The sequence below is a fragment of the Trematomus bernacchii genome, unplaced genomic scaffold (genome assembly GCF_902827165.1).
Source record: "Trematomus bernacchii unplaced genomic scaffold, fTreBer1.1, whole genome shotgun sequence".
NCBI lineage: Eukaryota > Metazoa > Chordata > Actinopteri > Perciformes > Nototheniidae > Trematomus > Trematomus bernacchii.
Genome location: NW_022987801.1, coordinates 2,333,017 through 2,351,246, shown reverse-complemented (window position 1 = coordinate 2,351,246; position 18,230 = coordinate 2,333,017). Strand labels below are relative to the sequence as shown.

Here is an 18,230-nt window from a genome sequence, read left to right as displayed (position 1 = left end):
ATAAAATGGCACATTAGCCAATCAATATGCGAAGTAAAACAAACTATTAAAAATCATTCAAAACTGGCAACATTTAAAACGATTTTAGGATATATACGAGCACTCACATCTACCAATGGTGTCCTGAATTCCCCCATAGTGATTCAATCTGAGAGTTTCAGCTCCTTCTGAACATTATTCCAAGTTGTGGGGGCAGCATATTTAAAAGCTGTTTTACCCAGTTTTGTTCTCACTGTAGGAACCAGCATCTGAATAAAATATATAATATATTCTGAAATGGGCCAATATGAATAAGTACTTCTACTTCTTATACTTTTCCCGAAAAGGAGAAAAGTACATTATTAAAACAGCAGAAGTGAACTGCAGATAAAGAAAAGAGAATAGACTTACATATTTAAAAAACTAAGTATGCACACATTATTAATAATAATAAAAAAACACACTGTACGTAAAAAAACATAAATCATTGTAAAAAAAAAAGTAGCAGTATGTTCATAAAATAAAGTATGGTTGTAAATAAATTGAGAGAAAGGTATATTGAAGGTCTATTGCACATAGTTTAATATTAACAGGCAGGGTTATTGCACATCAGGGGTATACCAGTCAATGTGTGTGTGGTGGTCCTTTACTTAAGTACAAGATCTGAGTACTTCATCCACCTCCGGCTTCATACTGTCTGTGTACTGTGCCTGTATGTACTTTGTGTATTGTGTGTTATTACTGGTATTGAGCATCCTCTGGTGCAGCAGCAGCCCTCCCCCTCCTCTCCAGCAGAATGCCCGACATGCAAACGGAAGCAGGCGCTACCATTTTGAAACACAGCACCGCCTAGGTAAGATGGTAGATCCTTTTATTTAATCTCCTCTTTTCTTGCAGTATTTACTCTCTCTATCTGATCCGCATGGGAGCTTAATAAACCCGATTTGTCTTTATGCGCGGGTGTTTGTGCCGGGTATGTTAAAGATAAGACGACCATTGTAGTGCGTGTTGTTGCACGGAATCTCTCGGTGTTGCACTGTATCCATTCCTGTGCGGAAAAAAATGTGCTTGCTTATTGAGAGCCAGTTGTATCAGGTGTTATGTGTTTAACATTGTTGCGTATTTTCAGAGTAAATGTGTGTGTGTTAATGCTTGTTTTTGCCTTTTATAGTGTGTTTATCTGGATAGCCATTACGCATTATGTGTCACCATTCACGTTATCCACATGGACAATACATTTAGGCTGTGTTTAACCAACTTAACTTGTCGTTTTTCGCATTTTTTTTTGTTTTTCTCGCTTTTTAAAAAACCCTAGTGTGAGAATGTGTTGACTCAGCGTCGTGCTGCGTCATCAGAAAAGCAGCTTCCCCCCTTGTTATTCCTCCCATGAACCCAGTGTTAATGCAGCAGCCATATGTAACACTACAGTATAGAAAACGTGCTTTAGATGTTCCGTAAGCAGCAGCTGTACAGTAGGTGTAGTTCACCCAGCAGCTGACTGGAGCCTACACCAAAAAATAGAAATGTCATTCTCTGGTGTCATGTTCGTCTTTGCCCTTTGATTTACAGCCTGCCATAAAGGTTGTTCTGGAGGAGGTAAAGAAGGTGTTGTCCAACCTGTAGAAACACTCCTTAGTTTGACATTTTAGAAGCAGTGAGAGGGTCCTTTCTGTTCCACAAACCCCCAAAGATCATCACTATAAATGCCATGTTAATTAAGGGTATTACTGTAAAATGCTCCTTTTCCCTGGGTGTCTCCTGTGTATCATAGCAGTTCTGGTAATTACACCTTTCTCAATCTGCAATGAGATCCTCTTTTAAACTGCCTTTGCTCAACGATAATTATGGAAATGATCAACCTTTTATCTACAGACAATGTGTATCCCTTGCTTCCTCGTCTGTGTTTACCTAGTTTGACTTTTTGGCCGGCTCCCACGCAAATGTGAGGTCCGTGTGGTTTTTAATTTGCAATATTTTGAAATCTGGCTGCTCATTCATGCACAGAGCTTCCTTATCCTCCAACTAAATCGCTGCAATAGTTAGCGCTTACTCTTTGCACCTTCAGCTTTATCTCTGAATAATGAGCCCTGAAAAAAACCGAAAAAGCTGGGTCAGCTATTTCCCTGTGTGCAGCCGAACCCCCCCGCTTGTATTTAGATAATTGCACCCCTGTACTTCCATCTCCTCCTCAGACTGAGCCATAGGTGTGGCTTTGTTCTTGCTCAATGTATAGTGTTAGGCAGAGGGGGGAAGTAACTAAGTACATTTACTCAAGTCAATTTTTTGTAGGTACTTTACTTGAGCATTTCCATTTTATGCTACTTAATCCTTCTATTCCACTACAATTTAGAAGCCAATATTGTACTTTTTACTTATACAGATTTAGTTACTTTACAGATTCACATTAGCTCAATAGAACGTCAATTATTTAATATACTTTACATATAATTATAGGTGTAGATATCCAGCAGCCGTATATAAAGTAGTTAAAAACACCTTTACCAGCTGTTATAGACACAATGAGTAATTTAATGTAGAATTATGGAATGAGCCATTACGCATAACGAGTGATTTTGGTACTTAAGTATATTATGATGCCGATCATTTTGTACTTTTACTGAATTAGGATTTTCAATGCAGGACTTTTACTCGTAACAGAGTATTCCTACACTCTGGTACTTCTACTTTTACTTAAAGGTGGGGTAGGTAATTTTGGAGAAATCAGCTCGAGTGCGCTAGAATTTGAAAATACACACCCGGAAAAAATCTGCCACTTCCTTACAGAGCCCCTCCTCCAACACACACGAACGCGCACATGACCAATGAGGGCACGAGATAAGTTTGTGCACAGATGGAAGGCTGACAGGCAGGTAGGCCATGGTCGTGCTTTTTAGAGTACTACGGCTTCCACAGATGACATTTTTTTATGGATTTTTTGTCAAAGCACTTAAGATATTCATTGCTATCGGGATGTTAAGAGCATTCCATGGAATATAACAAAAAGTGTATCTCGAGCCGGTTTCTCAAACTTACCTACCCCACCTTTAAGTACAAGATCTGAGTACTTCTTCCACCCCTGGTGTTAAATAATCCTATCTGTTATCTCTAACCACAGTCCTCCCTCTTTGTTCCTCTGCAGCGCCATGGACAAGAGCAACACAGTGAAGCTCTTCGTGGGCAACCTGGCGTTGGACACCACCCAGGAGGAGCTGTCGGCCATCTTTGAACCGTACGGCCAGGTGGTCAGCTGCAGCGTACTGCGACAGTTCGCCTTCGTCCACCTGCAGGGCGAGGGCTCCGCCGACAGAGCCATCCGGGAGCTCAATGGCCGGGAGTTTCGCGGACGCAATTTGGTTGTGGAGGAGTCGAGAGGACGGCCGTTACACTCCACCAAGGTGTTTGTGGGTAATCTGAGCGGGATGTGCACCACGGAGGATCTCCAGCAGCTGTTCCAGACGTTTGGAAAAGTTCTGGAGTGTGATAAAGTTAAAGGTGAGCGAAGACCCTTGTAACATTTCATTAGTTTTCAAGTACTGCCAGTAGCATCTCTCAAGTTGGGTTAGGTGTAAGAAAAATGGGAGGAAATAACACAGGGCAGATAAGAGATTATATCTGTGTATATATTTATTTATAAAGTTAATGAGATGGAAAGATAGATAAATACTCAATTAATCAAAAATTGGAAATGATTTTGTTACAGCGCATTGTGTTCAGGCATTAAAATATTTAAAAGCTGGAATAAAGTATAAACATGAACAGCAAATATATAAATATCTACAGTAGAAAAGACATACATCACAAGAATACACAATATAAAATAATGTAAAAAAGAGAGAGATTTAGAGTCCTGCTGTAAGTCTGACCATGTCAAAGTGTGCAAAAACTCCTGCATCCCTGTTGTAGAGATGGATAAGGTGGTTTCCGGTTGGCGTAATTCACATTTCTTCGTAGAAGTAATAAGTAAGTGCCCGTGGCAATGCCACTTCGATCCTAACTGTTGTCCCTGCGCTCAATGACAGCCAGGCATTCCTCTTCCGCAGGCTATGCCTTTGTCCACATGGAAAACAAGGAAGACGCGCTCCAGGCCATCGAGGCCCTGCACGGCACCTCGTTTAAGGGCCGCCCGCTGTCCGTGGAGCTGTCCAAGGTCCAGCCCAGCAAGCAGGCCCCGACAGGAAAGATCCCCTGTGTGAACTGTGGGAAGCAGGGCCACTATGCTGGAGAGTGTCCCGTGGGGAAGCCCTCTCTGGAGCAGTACCAGAGTCAGGCGGCCGTCCTGGCTGCCGCCGCTGCTGCCGCCGCCGGCCTGCCTCTGCAGGTCCAGCAGAGCGTGCACAATTCAGTCTACAACACCTCCACCTTTGACCCCACATACGCTGCTCTCACTGGGATCACCACTGGCACACGCACCGATGGAAACCCAGTGAACCCAGCTGTGTACGGGGCCCTCGCCAGCCAGGTGTATGGTGCCAATGTCGCCAGTCAGCTTTATGGACAGGTGGCCAATCAGGCAGCTCTACAATCAGGCGCCACCCAAATGTACAGCTCCATGAATCCCAACATCTACGGCCAGATGACAGCGAGTCCTGCGGCTGTTGCTGCTGCCGCCGCCGGTTACTCACCTCAAGTTTACACCCCCAGCATGGCCAACTCCCACGTCTATCTGACTGCTGCTCATGGATTAGATATGTCCTCAGCGGGCGGGGTCAACCCCGGCTACACTGTATCTCCAGCAATTTACGGTGGCGCTGGGCAAGCCTACGCTCACATCAGCGCCCTACAGGACCCAACAGCCATCTTTGAGGCAGCCAGGCAGGCACACTACTTCGCCCAGGGCCAGCAGGTGATGGCCGACCAGCAGCAGGTGGCAGCCGCCGCGGCTGCTGCAGCAGCAAAGGGAGAGCGGGATCGCAGTCCGCTACGGAGGTCTCTGCTACCAGACCCTGTGATGAAGCCGTTCATTTACCAGAGAGCCAAGCCGCGGCGACCCCTCCTCCCCACGCCCGCTGGCCGAGCGGCAGAAGAGGCAGCCGAGGCTGCAGAGGACCCCATGGCCAGGTAGGACATCACCTTTCAACCTCTAAAGCATTCCCAGAGAGCTGAGATGTTACACTATTACTATACTGTTCAACCTCTAGGAGTCCACTTTTATTAGTCGTGCTTTCATGGTCTTGCAGGCACATATCTATTGTTTGATTAATGCTGGATTTCCCGTCTTCTTTTTCCGCTATTTCCGCTTTGTCACTCTTGTTGCTTCCACTGTGTCGTTCATCCTGTCCCTCTTCCCACCTAAACCCTGCTCTCCCCACCGTCCCTCTGTATCCCCCTCCTCCTCTCGTAGGTACTATGCCGAGTACTACCAGCAGTTGCAGCAGTATCCTCAGTTCCAGTACGCCTACCCTCCGCCGGGCGCCATGGCCGCCCTCCAAAGCATGCAGGGGATGCAGGGCATGCAGGCGATGCAGGCGATGCAGGGCATGCAGGGCATACAGGGGATGCAGGGGATGCAGGGGATGCAGGGGATGTCGGGGATGTCGGGGATGTCGGGGATGCCTGGCGTCACGGCGATGTCGGCCCAGTCGGTGGCTGCGCTGGAGTCCCTCAGGCCAGTGGTCCCCTCAGCTTCGGCAATGGCAGCCGCCATGGCTGCGCCAAGGGTGTATGAGCCGCCGTTGCCGCCGCCCACGCGCAAGGAGGCCATCCTCCGCCGCCCCGAACTCTCCCTTCACACGCCTGAGCCCCCCTTCCGATAGTCGCACACAACTCTCTGCCCTCACCCCTCCCTCTTTGCCCCGAACCCTCTTCCTGCTCCCCAAACTTGGCCACCTTACAGCAGCTGTATGTGTGTGAGTGTGTGTGTGTGAGTCTGGGAGATTAAGTGTGTGGGGTGGGCTTTGAAACTGGGGGCTCCTGGGTTTATTAACCTGCTTTACGAGGGACTAACCTTGGTCCTGTTTGCATACACACAGTGCAGCCATGAAAGGGAGGCTCTCCTCTTTGGTACGGGCATTCTTTGTGCGTCTCCGTTTTACTTTTTTATCGTGCCAGTCTCACACTTGTGCCAGTATCAGACTGACCCAGTCGGTCGTTTCATATGCCTTTATTTCCGCAACCCAGTTATGATTTTTCTATGGCCAAATCTACGATAAAATACATTTTTATCAGCCATCCTCCTGCGGCCTAGATGATCAGTCAGGGCAGCTAATTTGAAACCTTTTTTGCCTTATGTTGGAGAGTTTATAAATTGTAATGCAGATGGGGAGTCAGTGAAACACATATTGTGTTCTGGTTGCATTGCATTGTGTCCAAGAGAACCAAGGTTGACGTGTTATGCGGGGAAGGGGTGTTTGTCTTGAATGTGATGTGGATGTGGTGTGAAAGAGAGATTGGTGCGGGCTCCTGACCTTGCAGCGCACAAACGCAGCAGCTTAGACTGCGCCTTGCAGTAAAAACAAAGTAAAGCACACATAATACGTACTGTAATGTATGTTTGGATCTCTCCTCGACCCCTTTTCCCCCACCTGTGCTCTAACTACCACACTGGAAGACACTGCCTCACCTCTCTCTAACTACAGCTGCCTACCTCTCACAATGAATTTCAGTGCAGTCTATTATATTCCACACTTTTCACCCAGTCAGCATTTTTACTTCCTGCTCCACGATAAAGGCACAGGGTCAGCAGATAAGGGAGGGCGGGACTTTTGTAGATATTCAGTTTTGAGTCCTCCTACGTGTCCAGAGGCCTTTTTTTAAATACATAGTGTATGTTTTTGTGTAGTTTTACATGTTTTTAAGTCAACATGGGGTGTAATGAATTGTAAATGGAAAAAACACCTGACTTCTGAATGAGCTGTTTACAAAGGATCTCTTCTGATAGGAATCATGATATGTGACAAGCTCACTTATGTGCCTATAAGCTTTGAGTGCATTAAATGGAGGGATCTCTTATTTTTTAAGTGCTTTTTAATCATTTCATGGGGGGGGGGGGGGGGGGGGGGGTAAATGGAGCTCACAAGGCTACAAGCTTTAGGACTCCTGTATATGATTTCTTTCATATCATAAGGGTTTTTAAAAAGCCACAATCTGAGCCTCACAGGTTCATTATCAGCCACTGGTTTTAAGCAGGAACAACAGTGATAGCACCAATGTCGTGAGAGATGGGGGAAGTGTCTTCCAGTTGCCCCCACTGTCCTACTTTTTTCCAAAAAAACAGACCTGCTGCAGATTGTCATTGCAAAAAAATTGTGGTGCCTGTTTTAAACCAGTTATTGGATCTGGTAGGTGGGGTTTGCTGCCTCAGGAACAACAGCTTGACTTGCAAATACCTTTTTATGCATTCTCAAGCTTGTCCCGAGGGGCGAACCCCACCCATTTTGGATCTACAGTCACTTAAAACAATCACTTTTTTGCGACTACTATTTGCCGCGGTCTGATGCACACACAGACATCCCCTCTGAATCACCTTACTGCCTCGCTGTTCTCCCCCCCCCCCCTCCCCTCTACCCCTGTGGTTTTTAGTGGTTAAGTGACTTTTTGCATCTCACAGTGTAATCTTTCCGTGTTGTATATACAAACACATACCAGTTGCATCCTTTGTAGAATTATGTGGTTTGCGAAATGTCTTGTTTGCCATGTTTGAGACCGTATTTTTTTTTAGAGAAGTATTTTAATTTTGCCTTTTTTTTTATAGTAAAAGACGACAAAGATAAAAAATCGGCATGCTTTTTATTGAGAATATGTATACTATAATCATTATTATAATAAAGAATGTTTGGCTGACTACTGTGGTAAAAGAAAGCAAAGGGTTTGGACATTTCCCCTTCTTGTTTACGTTGTTTTTCTCCACTATCTGTTTTTTCTTGTGTAAAATGACCACCAGACCCATTTGACTGGGGACCCCGGGGGGACTCAGGTGTAGATGCTGGCCCAGCTTTGCTTTCTTTGGTCAGGGTAAGTGCGGGTTGGTGCTCCTTTCTCTCTCCAGCCTCTCAAAATGGGTGCAAACTACATTTTAAACGAAAAGGGGTTTGCTTTGACCAATTTAATTCTGGCTTTAAATTGATTTTTCATCAATTCAGCACACGGTTGAGCGCTGGGGAGAGGCACACAGATAGAATGGCCTGGGTGCATTTTGATCTGTGGAGCAGATTCTGGGGTTGATGGGTGTTTGCGTCTGGTCTGGTGTCTTCCTTGCTGCACCAAATTCTCCCCCCCTCCGTGTGTCTCTTGTGTACACTCTACTCTCAGACCTGCATGTGTGATAATCTGTAACTCTGCCGCAACATCAACAAACAAAAAAAGAAAGAAATTAAAAGCGCCGCGAAAGTCCAGCTCTGAACTAACTATCTCAACTGAATTAGGTCACCGGCCCACGTGGAGCGGCCAGCGTGCAAACCTGTGTGAGCGTGGCGGCGTGAGCCATGGGGACGACTTTTAGTGCGACGCCACCGCAGTGGGAACTTGTTCGCTCTCTCCTCACCACCAAGGTAAATGACCAACAACAAAAAAAACGAAACCAAAATTCTAAAGCACTGACCTCTCCTCTACCCCCACCTGCCGCCCCTTCCTTTGACTGTGCCTTGACCAAACACTTCCTCACCCTCCTCTCCTCCGCCATCACCACTTCCCCCTTCCTCCCAATCCGTAACTCATCCTCCTCTGCTGCAATGGCAGGGTCATCGGTGGGGGGTGGCGGGGTGAGGCTAGGACCCCTTTCAGAAGTCCTGCTTAGCATCATGGCCCTTTGTCCAGCTAGTGAATAAAGGGAAGTGTGAAAGTGTGTGTGTGTGTTCAGAAATCGTACTTCCTTTATTTGTCCCACAGAGAGGAAATGTACATTGTTACAGCAAAAGTAAATTCACTATTAAATAAAGGGCATGCAGAAGTACTCAGATCTTGTAGAAAGTAGAAGTACCAGAGTGTAGGTATACTCTGTTACAGGTACAAATCCTGCATTGCAAATGTTACTCATGTAAAAGTAGAAAAGTGTTGGCATTAAAATGTACTTAAAGTATCAAAAGTAAAAGATTGGTCCATTTCAGAATAATATATATGTTTTATAATGATTGATCATTAAAGTGTTCTCAAAGCTGGTAAAGGTGCAGCTAGTTTGAATGACTGTATATACTGCAGGGTAGCTTGTGAATTTACTCCAGGTGTAACTAAAGTCTGATTTAAGAGCTGATTATATCAATAATCCAAATCTCCAAAGTAACTAAAGGTTAGAGTAGAATTACACGGTAGCAAACAATTGAAATACTGAAGTAAAGACCAATTATCTAAGGTTAGTATAGTACTTGATTAAATCCACTTGGTTACTTTACACCACTGAGGGATCATATTTAAAATACAAATTACAAATGATTAGAGTTTACAACAGTGAGAATGGATGTGTGCATGTGGGTTTTATTGATTGGTGAGGCTTGGCACATGCGGACGAACCCTTCCCCCTCCCCTGCCCGCTAGTCAATCCTCTCCACCGCCGTATTCGCCGCCCTCACCCCGACCCCCTTCCCTCCCTCCCTCCTTCCTTTCCTCACCCCCTCTTCCTGTCCCCTATGCGCCTCTCCTCTCCGCCGTTCACACACACAGCGCTTTTTTTTTTCCCGCCGCCACCGCCGTCGCCACCTTGGATCTGGGTTCGTGGCTCTGGCTCGGACTCAACTTCCCAGAACCACCCACCTGACCCAACCCTCCCACCCTCCTTTGTTACCATAGAGGCCTGGGCGTGCCCTTGGACAGTGTGTGTGTGTGGTGGCCCCCCCCCCCGCCGGACTCAGTTACATGACACACAGAGAGACTTCACTGTTGGACGAGTCGCTTTGCTTGAAATGCTGGGTTTGCTTCTCACAGCTGTGGAAGGGATCTTTAACTCCCAATAGCTCCCACTCACCTAAAGTGATACATCCTCAGTTTCTCTCACCTTTGGGTCCCTCACAGCCTGTGTGCCTAATCAGAAACATCCTATAAGATAGGCCTAGGTATGAGGCCAGTCTGACCTGTAGATTCTCAATCTCAGGGTTCCTATAGGACTTTTCTGGTACGGCAGCTTCATCCCTCTAATTCTTGGATCAGCTGGATATGTGCTCTGTATGTGTTTTTACCTGTTGAGATTGTTCCTGCGACTGAGAGCCTAACACTCACGACCCCCAAAAGTAATTCAGTATGTTGAATGAGTTGTCCGGCAGTTGCTCTGACAGCTACAAGATGGAGTCAAGAGGGCGTAGACTTGTGTCTGCCTAAAATACAAAGGAGAGGGAAGAAGAAGGAGGAGGAGAGGGATGAATAGATGAGTTGATTAAAGGGTGAGTCGGTAGTGGAAGGAGGTCAAAAGAAGCTCCTTAGCCTCAACTTCCTGATATTGGAGGACTATAGTTGATTGCAATAATATATATACTGGCCAGAATCCAGGAAAGGTTTAAAGAAAAGGTGTACTGGTAAGACAGCTTTGACTTCAAGGTTTTCCGATTTTATTACTAGATTCTAGTCAGGAATGACTGACCCGGTCTCACTGCCAACTCATCCAATACCAATGCTTTGTCTGTGCTCCTCAGCGTCTGATACTGACACACAGAGGCAACCTTTACCATCAGATACACCAGGCTTTCTACTGACTCCAATTCAGACCAATCGGAGTCATATTTAGACAGTTAAGCAACATACAAGAGCGGGGAAAGTCCGCTTAGAGTCAGTGGGAGGGACTAATCAATTAGTCAAGTAATTGATGGTTTAGGTCACGGTTTACGAAGATTTCCTTAGTCGATTTGTCCAGATATGTCAATTGAATCAACCAATAGATTAGCAAATGAAAACAAATGTCTTCAGACAAGGACAGCCCTAGCAATCATTATTGACTTATTTTAGTATACTTATGTACTTGACCACGAAAAATTACGTAATAAACTAACCTTTTTTCCAGGTATAAACATAATTCTTTTGAGAAAACCACAATCTTTTCGTTGGCTAAATCCAATACTTTTGTTGCCACCTAAACAAGAAGTTACGTTGCATAAGTCAGTCTTAAAAACTAATTAAAAAGCATGTAACAAGCAGAAATCCACATGTGTTAAACTAGACGAGTACATATAGCCTCAAGTCATATTGGATGAGTTGGAAATGAGAATGCATATTTAAAATGATATGGAGTTAAAAAGCTGACTCCCACCCAGGCCTCCATCACCATGCAGGGCTTGTGGTGCTCCAGTGTTCTTCCTCCACCTCATCCTCCCCCCTCCCAGATCCTCACTAAAGGCTTCTCTCCGGGTGCTTGCGAGTCTGGGCTTCCCGTGCTTGGGTGAATGCAGCCACGCATCTCTTTAAACCCCCCCCCCCCCCCCCTGCTCTGAATTCACAATCGCACAGTACTGACAGCCAACAGCTCGCTGCAGCATCCTCCTCCCTTACTTCCACTTCCTCACCCGCTCCCCCCCCCTCGCCTCCTGTCTGTGGTTTGGACAGCTGAAGAACTACAGATGCTCTCTATGTGCACTTCTCTGTACTGTGTTGTTTTGATGGGATCCCACAGGTTCCCTCTGTTCTCCTGCAGCAGGTATCAGCTGTGATGTGCATCTGGAACACACTGAGCACAACCCATAGACCTTATTGCCTTTTTTTGAGTTTGCAACATGAGATTCTGTAGGTTTAACCGATGTGAATATTTTAGCTCTCCTAGCACATATGTGAATAACAGGTATCAGACTCTGCTCATATTATCTTTAGAACAGTAGTCATACCTCAGCCATTACCTCATCTACAGGGGATTGACATAGGAATCAATATAATCCCTGCATTTATTACAAAGCTCACTACATTTCTGCCTACACTTGGTATTATAATTGGAAACTCTTAATGCTGCAGGGTGTGACGGCAATGCAGTACATTGAAAGGTGTACACGTTATTTTGTCCAACCCCTGCCTGTGTAAGAGGCTGTCTATTTCCATGGTCCATGTTATTATCAATATTAGCTTTTAGTAGCATTATGTTTACAACTCATCCGATTCCTTCAACCCTGTAGTAGCACAGTAACTACAAAAAGGCCCATGTAGCTAAGATCCTTCAAGTAGGTTAATGGACCAAGCCTAGTGTAGTTACATCTAAAAGTCTGATTAATTATAATCTACATCATCCTAGTTTCCAAAGACACATCAAGGGTTGACGGTATAATGTGTCGCCTAGAGAGGATAGCTATCTTTATTAGCCCATTTCTAAGAAATCTTGTACCAGCACAATGTTGAATGGGATGGGAGTGTTTAAGTTGATGACTGTTAGATGAGTCAACATGTTTACTGTGAATGACAAATCCTGATATAAATACAAATTATATTGTAAGGTTGTGTATGCATATATATGCCTTTTGATCTGTATTTCTTAAAATGTTTTGAGGCGTTTTTCAGTGCATGCATTAATAAAACCTTTCTTTTCTCATACAAATTGTCTGGATCTCTTTTATTCTTATTGAATATACTTAGAAAAGCAATACAGAATACCATGATGTTCCTTCATAGACTGAACACCTTGTAGTATGGTTGATAATAGAAAATAAACAGTATAAACAATTCATTTACATGCAGCCTGTGGAATAAGATGGTTTAGTCTGTTGTTGCATTATAAAGCAGGCCCAGAGCTATTTGCCTGAGGCGCCAGGGGGCTAAATTCAGAGGAGATACCTCCAGAATAATTTTTTTTAGCAACATGAACTCATCTTTTTGAGACTTTAAGTTCTTTGAAGCTGTTTTCTAGGAGAGGTAGACTAAAACCACACAGGCCAGGGTTTGCAATTGAGGGTCACTAACAGCAACAGGTGCATTGCAGAGGCCATAAAAACCTCTCTGCTGGGAGGGGGCGTTATTGACGTCCCTCCCCACCACTCATGAGCCAGTTCCCCTGCCCGCAGGAGACTACCCCGCCTTTTAAACCATTTTAGGGTCAGAACCTGATACCCAAGCTGTTGGTTCCCATACTTATTGGGGTGCGGTCACGTGTGCCACTTTTGACCAGGAAAGGAGCACCAGGCCAGCAGTGTTTTCTGGTAGTGGGAGCACCATCTCCGCACCGGCACCTCTGTCTCACCCCCCGAAAGCGAGACCCCTCGTCTCAAGGTGGCTATTGCCCTCACGGCGTCGACTACTGCTGATTAATTTTTTTCTCATAAAGTGAGGGGGACGTGAAGTCCTAACAAAGGCGGCATGATGACAGCTGTCGAATCCCACATGACATACAGCAACTCCTACACGATCAACAATGAAACCGTGTACATGACCCAAGAGGATGACTGGGACAGGGACCTGCTGCTGGACCCCGCCTGGGAGAAGCAGCAGAGAAAGGTACGTTTGGATTTGGAGGCTCCGAGCGCTTGTGCCGCCGTGCGTAATACGCACAGATTTACCCATTCCCTCACACTATTAATGAGTGACTTTTTATGCATTTTAACATGACAAATGTATTGGTTTCCGAATCACTGGCCTAACTGTGTAAAGTCTAAAACAGCCCAACATGAATCCGGGCATCTGCTGTCCTCGCACCTGGCACTTCAGCCCTGCTGGGAGCTGTGTGTGCAGATATTTTAGGCCGTGGAACTTTCTCAGTGTTGTCTTTCAGTTACCCCCGATTGCCTTGCGAAGACCGTCTAAATATAACCCCCCACCCTCCCCAGCCTTTCCCCCTCAGTTGAATAATAACTTATGCTATAAAATACACAAAAGTAAATCAGGGTGTTTAAAAAACATTAAACAAACCTGGAGAATTAAGGAGAGAAACTTACCTTCTGTCATTTGGATTTAAACCATTTTGCCCAAAGACTATATTTAGAATGATAAGGAAAAGTGCCACAACATCTGTTCTTAGAGGTCTAACTAGCCTACTTAAAATCTGGTAGGCTACAGACATACTTTGGGGAAGCTAAACACTAAACTTTCAAAATCACACTTCATCATAATAAACGTTTTATGATTTCATAGATACCAAATACCTAGAGCTCCTTGTAGTTTCCGAGAAACACCCATGTTCCTATCATACTATTTTTAGTCTTTGGGAAAATGGGACTAGCCTACTGTTTTTCCAAAAATATAATAAAATGTATAGAATAAACAGTATCCTAGTCACATGTTTCCAAAGCTAAATATAGTAAATTGTCATCATTTTTTACGTCACTGATTGATTTCGCTTATTGTTTTTTTACAATGGTAATACAAGTAAAATAAAAAAATATATATAAATAAATAAATATACTTTTTTTGCCGGATATTGTCAGTTGCCTAGGCGACTACCATTCCCGTCCGCGTGCGGGATGAGTTCGACAGGTGCGTTTAATTAGCTGTCTGAGCTAAAAGTCAACTGACGTCTGCAGCCGCAAACTGGGACAAAAACAACACCTGCAAAGGTTAAAACACTTCAAAATCAACTGTACAGATGTTTTTCTGACACATAAATTACCATACCAGCCAGTTTCAGTTTAGAAAGATAGTTATCAGCACAGCAATGTTTGTTTCGCCATGGTCGCCATCTTTGATCCTCGTCTTGCAGAAATCCAGGAGCTCAAGAAAATACCTGTCAGGTAGATACTTTCTTGTCGTTTATAAGTTGAATATACTTACTATTTCTACCCTGATATTATGGTTAAGATATTACAGAACATTTTTTTCTGAAACTCAACACACCTAATGTTACTCCGACACTTTATTGCCATCTCCTGTATTCCTCTTTCTGACATGAATAAATCACCCAAGGCCCAATTACATTTTATGCCTTCAAATGTATGATAACTTCACCAAAATCACAAACAGAGAGAAATACATGCTTAACCGGTTATTTGACAACATTCACCATTATTTTGAGGACATTTCAGTGCATTTTATAGGTTATTTTCTGGTGGCAAAATAAAAATAAAAGCTATAACTTTGACTTCATCCAAAACACATAGTGCAACTCATCTTTTGCTATAAAATAAAACAATTTTAAATATGATAATTTTAACAATATATGTAGAAACAATATGAGTTCTCATTTATTTTGATAAACCTTTAGATACAGTCACTTCCTGCCACAATGTCTTCAGTGTGTGAGTGTTGTAAAAATACATTGTGACTGCACCCATGTTTCTTGTAATGTTGTGTACTGGTATAGTAACGCCAATATGTATTTTTTTACAGTCTTTAAGCAAGTAAATAGGCACTTTTTAAACTTCGCTGCTCTTCTCTGTTATGTTTCATTATAAATTGCATGCCCATTATCTAATCTGTCACATGATCGAATGTCAGCAGTAAAAATAATCTGACTGATATTATGTTTTAAATTCAAAATCACCCTGATATATTACTGCTTCTAGCAATGCATACCCTTTTAATCTTTGCTGGTGCCACCATTAGGGATAATCTACTCTAATCTAACCTAATCTCATTTTATCTAACCTAATCTTATAAAGACTAATCTGCACTGTTGTGGTACATGACAGTGTAGAAAAGAGCAATCTACCAGGCATGTTTAGTTGTTACTTTGCAGTTAATCTTCAGGTTTGTTCTGTTAGTGCAAAATGTCTCCCACCTATAGAGCCAGAGCACAGTGACAGGCTGAGAGACCTCAACAGATGGTGACAGAGAGGGAGAGAGAGAGATGGCAAGGCTGGTAGATATACACCCCGGGTTGGTTTCACAGACCTACAAATAAACATCTTCCTAAAAATACATTTCAACGTGTCCAGCTCCAGCTCCTCTCCCTCCCTGCCTTCATCTCCTGCTTTCTTTCCGTCTTTTCTGCTGTCAGGTTGAACACCAGTCTCGAAAAATCCCTTGGTAGATAATGTTGTCTTTTCCTTGGCCCACTTTGTCTTGTTTTTCTGATTTTTGTGTCCATTATAAGTCACTTTTTCACGCTTCAGGCCCCTGTTCTTCAATGTAAGACGATATAAAAGGCCTTGAGAAACTTTGCATGCCTGTCTCGTTAGTCTTCACCTCTCAACCTCCCTGGAGAGGAGGTCACTGTACTCCAATGCTCTTCTCGGCATGTAAAATCAAGCTTAAGGAGGTGATATCAGACCATAAATATAGCCAGTGCATCATTTTGCAGTGTAATGAATATGAAAGGAAGTCTTTCGCACCATCTGTCCTCTTTTATCCTGGACATTTATGTGGAAAAAGCCCCTCACCACTTGTAGTAAACTGTTTGTCAACACACAGTGATGCCGAATCTGATACCGGACATTAGAAATAGTCGTACATCTTGACGCATCGGTTTATATTTATCATAAAGCAGATCTTGTAAATTGCGAGCTAAATAATTCATGGCTTGGTTTCAAGCTGGAGTTTCATTTAATACGAGTTGGCAAAAATCGTGTTAGATATTGCATCTAGCAAACAGCGGCAGATTGAAGGAGATATGAAAGGACAGAGTTTTGGCTGCATTTATTTTTCTTGCCGATATTCTTCCTTCAAAGCAACTGTAATCCTGGAAATAAGAAGTGCTGGGTTGTCAGTTTAGCTCTTCGAAAAGGCCGGATCAGGACAGAAGTAGATATTTTTGTGAACTCTCAAAGCTTATTGACAAAAAAGTAGTGCTCTTTAAAAGAGGGATCAATGGCTTTTTAAAGATTAGCCCTCGCTCCAGTATACTGCACTCAAGAGATAAAACTCAGCATGTGGCGATTCATTAGAAAAGTGCTTGATAATAGATGCACGCTGCTTCACAGTGCTGTATACACTTAATTCAATTGACTTGCTTTCAGTTGTTGTAGTTGTGCTTTTTTGTATTGAAGTGTTAATGTAAATGTCAATCCACAAAAAAGTTCACCACTGTGACTGAAGTCGTGTTCAGTTTCACATAGTTTAAGAGTTCAGCTGCTAAGTGAATGAGTGGCTGCCAGGCAAGGCTTATGCTAGCAATAACCAATAAATAGCCATTACATAGGGTTATAAACAGGCTAATGGGCCCAGCTGACCCTTAAGCCTCATGGTGGATGCTTATTATATACATCCACATAACCCCAAACACACAGAGGAAATCAGGTGGTCTCTGACGTTCAAATGTACCTTTATCTAAGAAAGTGTATGAAGTCATACAGTGTTTCTTGTCATACACTTTAAAATGCTAAATTCAAGCGAGACCTTTATGTAAAAAAACATGAAATTCCCTCTCTAGAGCCATTTTTTGGTTTTGTTCTTCCTTGGCTACTGTAGAAACATGGCACTACAACATGGCCGACTACCTGTGTAGATATGAAGAGCTAAATTTGAGCTAACTTAAACGCCACAATTCTTACTTCTAGGTGTCTGTGCTCAAATTAAAACATAATAATAGTTTATTTCTACAAATAAATCCTCCTCAATACTACACATTGGCCCTTTCCCATTGTAACCAGGCATAAGGAAATTGGCCACATTGAAATTGTTATAATTAATACAACATTTATATCATGATATTTGCGAAAATAACGTAAGCAGTTATCAAACTATCAGCAAAATTAGAATTTACTTTACACTCAAATGCATAGATTTCTTATTAAATTAGCATGTGTGTATCCTGTTCATTGAATAACCATGCAAACAAGTAAACCGGTGAATTAGTATTTGGGTAATTATTGCCTATTTTTTGCCTTTTGGCCTCCTTTTGAACATGTATACCCAGGATTCACAGTAAAAAATAACATAAATTCCACAGGGTGTTAAATGAATGAAGTGACCAAACGACGGATCACCTTCAGATGCAAGTGTGATAAAGTTACATTGAGTAATGGGATATTTATCCACTCTACCTAATGTAATGTCCCTGTGTGTGGGCGAGGAGACATCTTGGGGTGCTGCGTAATCAAATCTATTCTTGTCTAATCTCATTTTGCTCTTTAACAGTTCAGCCTGTAGTGCAGCAAGCAGCCGGGGTCATTGATCCTGACCTGCCTGATGTTTCCCCAGACAATACTGAAACACTGGCTCTTCTGTAGGGAATACATGCGCAGAGATGGTAGCTTAGCGAACATTTCTCTATGTATTGGATGGCGGCAATATGTAAGCATAGCCTGGTGACATTTAGTGTGGATTTGATATTACAAGCGGTTCAAACTAGAATACTTTCTTTGCCTTTAGGCCCAGTATTGTTTCTGCTAATTTGTATTAATATGGAAACTTTCACTTAAGCAACGATGGAGGTCTTTTTCAGTTATTCGATGTCACGATCTGAAAATAGTGAAATCACGTTACCATTGATAAGGACGTTTTTATATGTTCCCTTCACTGTAGAGACACGCTTTTGCCTAATAATGTAGCAT

The 18,230-nt window shown here is 43.3% G+C and overlaps 2 protein-coding genes and 1 long non-coding RNA gene across 4 annotated transcripts in view; all 3 read left to right on the top strand.

Moving 5' to 3' along the window:
• Positions 1 to 699: 699 nt before the first annotated feature.
• Positions 700 to 6,964, top strand: rbm14b (RNA binding motif protein 14b). Of its 2 annotated transcripts, none has more exons than XM_034150169.1 (4): positions 700 to 832; positions 3,119 to 3,471; positions 4,020 to 5,037; positions 5,321 to 6,964. In XM_034150169.1, the coding sequence occupies exons 2-4, from the start codon at positions 3,123 to 3,125 to the stop codon at positions 5,730 to 5,732; spliced, it is 1,779 nt and encodes a 592-aa protein (XP_034006060.1). In that variant the 5' UTR covers positions 700 to 832; positions 3,119 to 3,122; the 3' UTR covers positions 5,733 to 6,964. The 2 variants fall into 2 exon arrangements, with proteins under 2 accessions (XP_034006060.1, XP_034006059.1); XM_034150168.1 differs by having other exon boundaries at positions 3,999 to 5,037.
• A 5-nt stretch (positions 6,965 to 6,969) lies between these two features.
• On the top strand, positions 6,970 to 12,409 carry LOC117498098. The gene is made up of 2 exons (XR_004557533.1): positions 6,970 to 8,465; positions 9,697 to 12,409. It is a non-coding gene; the product is annotated as an uncharacterized LOC117498098 (long non-coding RNA).
• A 558-nt stretch (positions 12,410 to 12,967) lies between these two features.
• Positions 12,968 to 18,230, top strand: part of actn3b (actinin alpha 3b) — a 32,242-nt gene continuing 26,979 nt past the window's right edge. The window contains exon 1 of the mRNA XM_034150166.1: positions 12,968 to 13,302. Coding sequence (XP_034006057.1) covers positions 13,165 to 13,302 — 138 coding nt within the window. The 5' untranslated portion in view covers positions 12,968 to 13,164. The remainder of the gene's footprint in view (positions 13,303 to 18,230) is intronic.

What these genes read in the sequence shown, in the direction of transcription:
- rbm14b (XM_034150168.1), top strand. Translation starts at nt 3,123, where the DNA reads ATGGACAAGAGCAACACAGTGAAGCTCTTCGTGGGCAACCTGGCGTTG. An exon ending in GGAGTGTGATAAAGTTAAAG is followed by an intron (nt 3,472 to 3,998) that starts GTGAGCGAAGAC and finishes GCTCAATGACAG; the next exon opens with CCAGGCATTCCTCTTCCGCA. An exon ending in GCAGAGGACCCCATGGCCAG is followed by an intron (nt 5,038 to 5,320) that starts GTAGGACATCAC and finishes CTCCTCTCGTAG; the next exon opens with GTACTATGCCGAGTACTACC.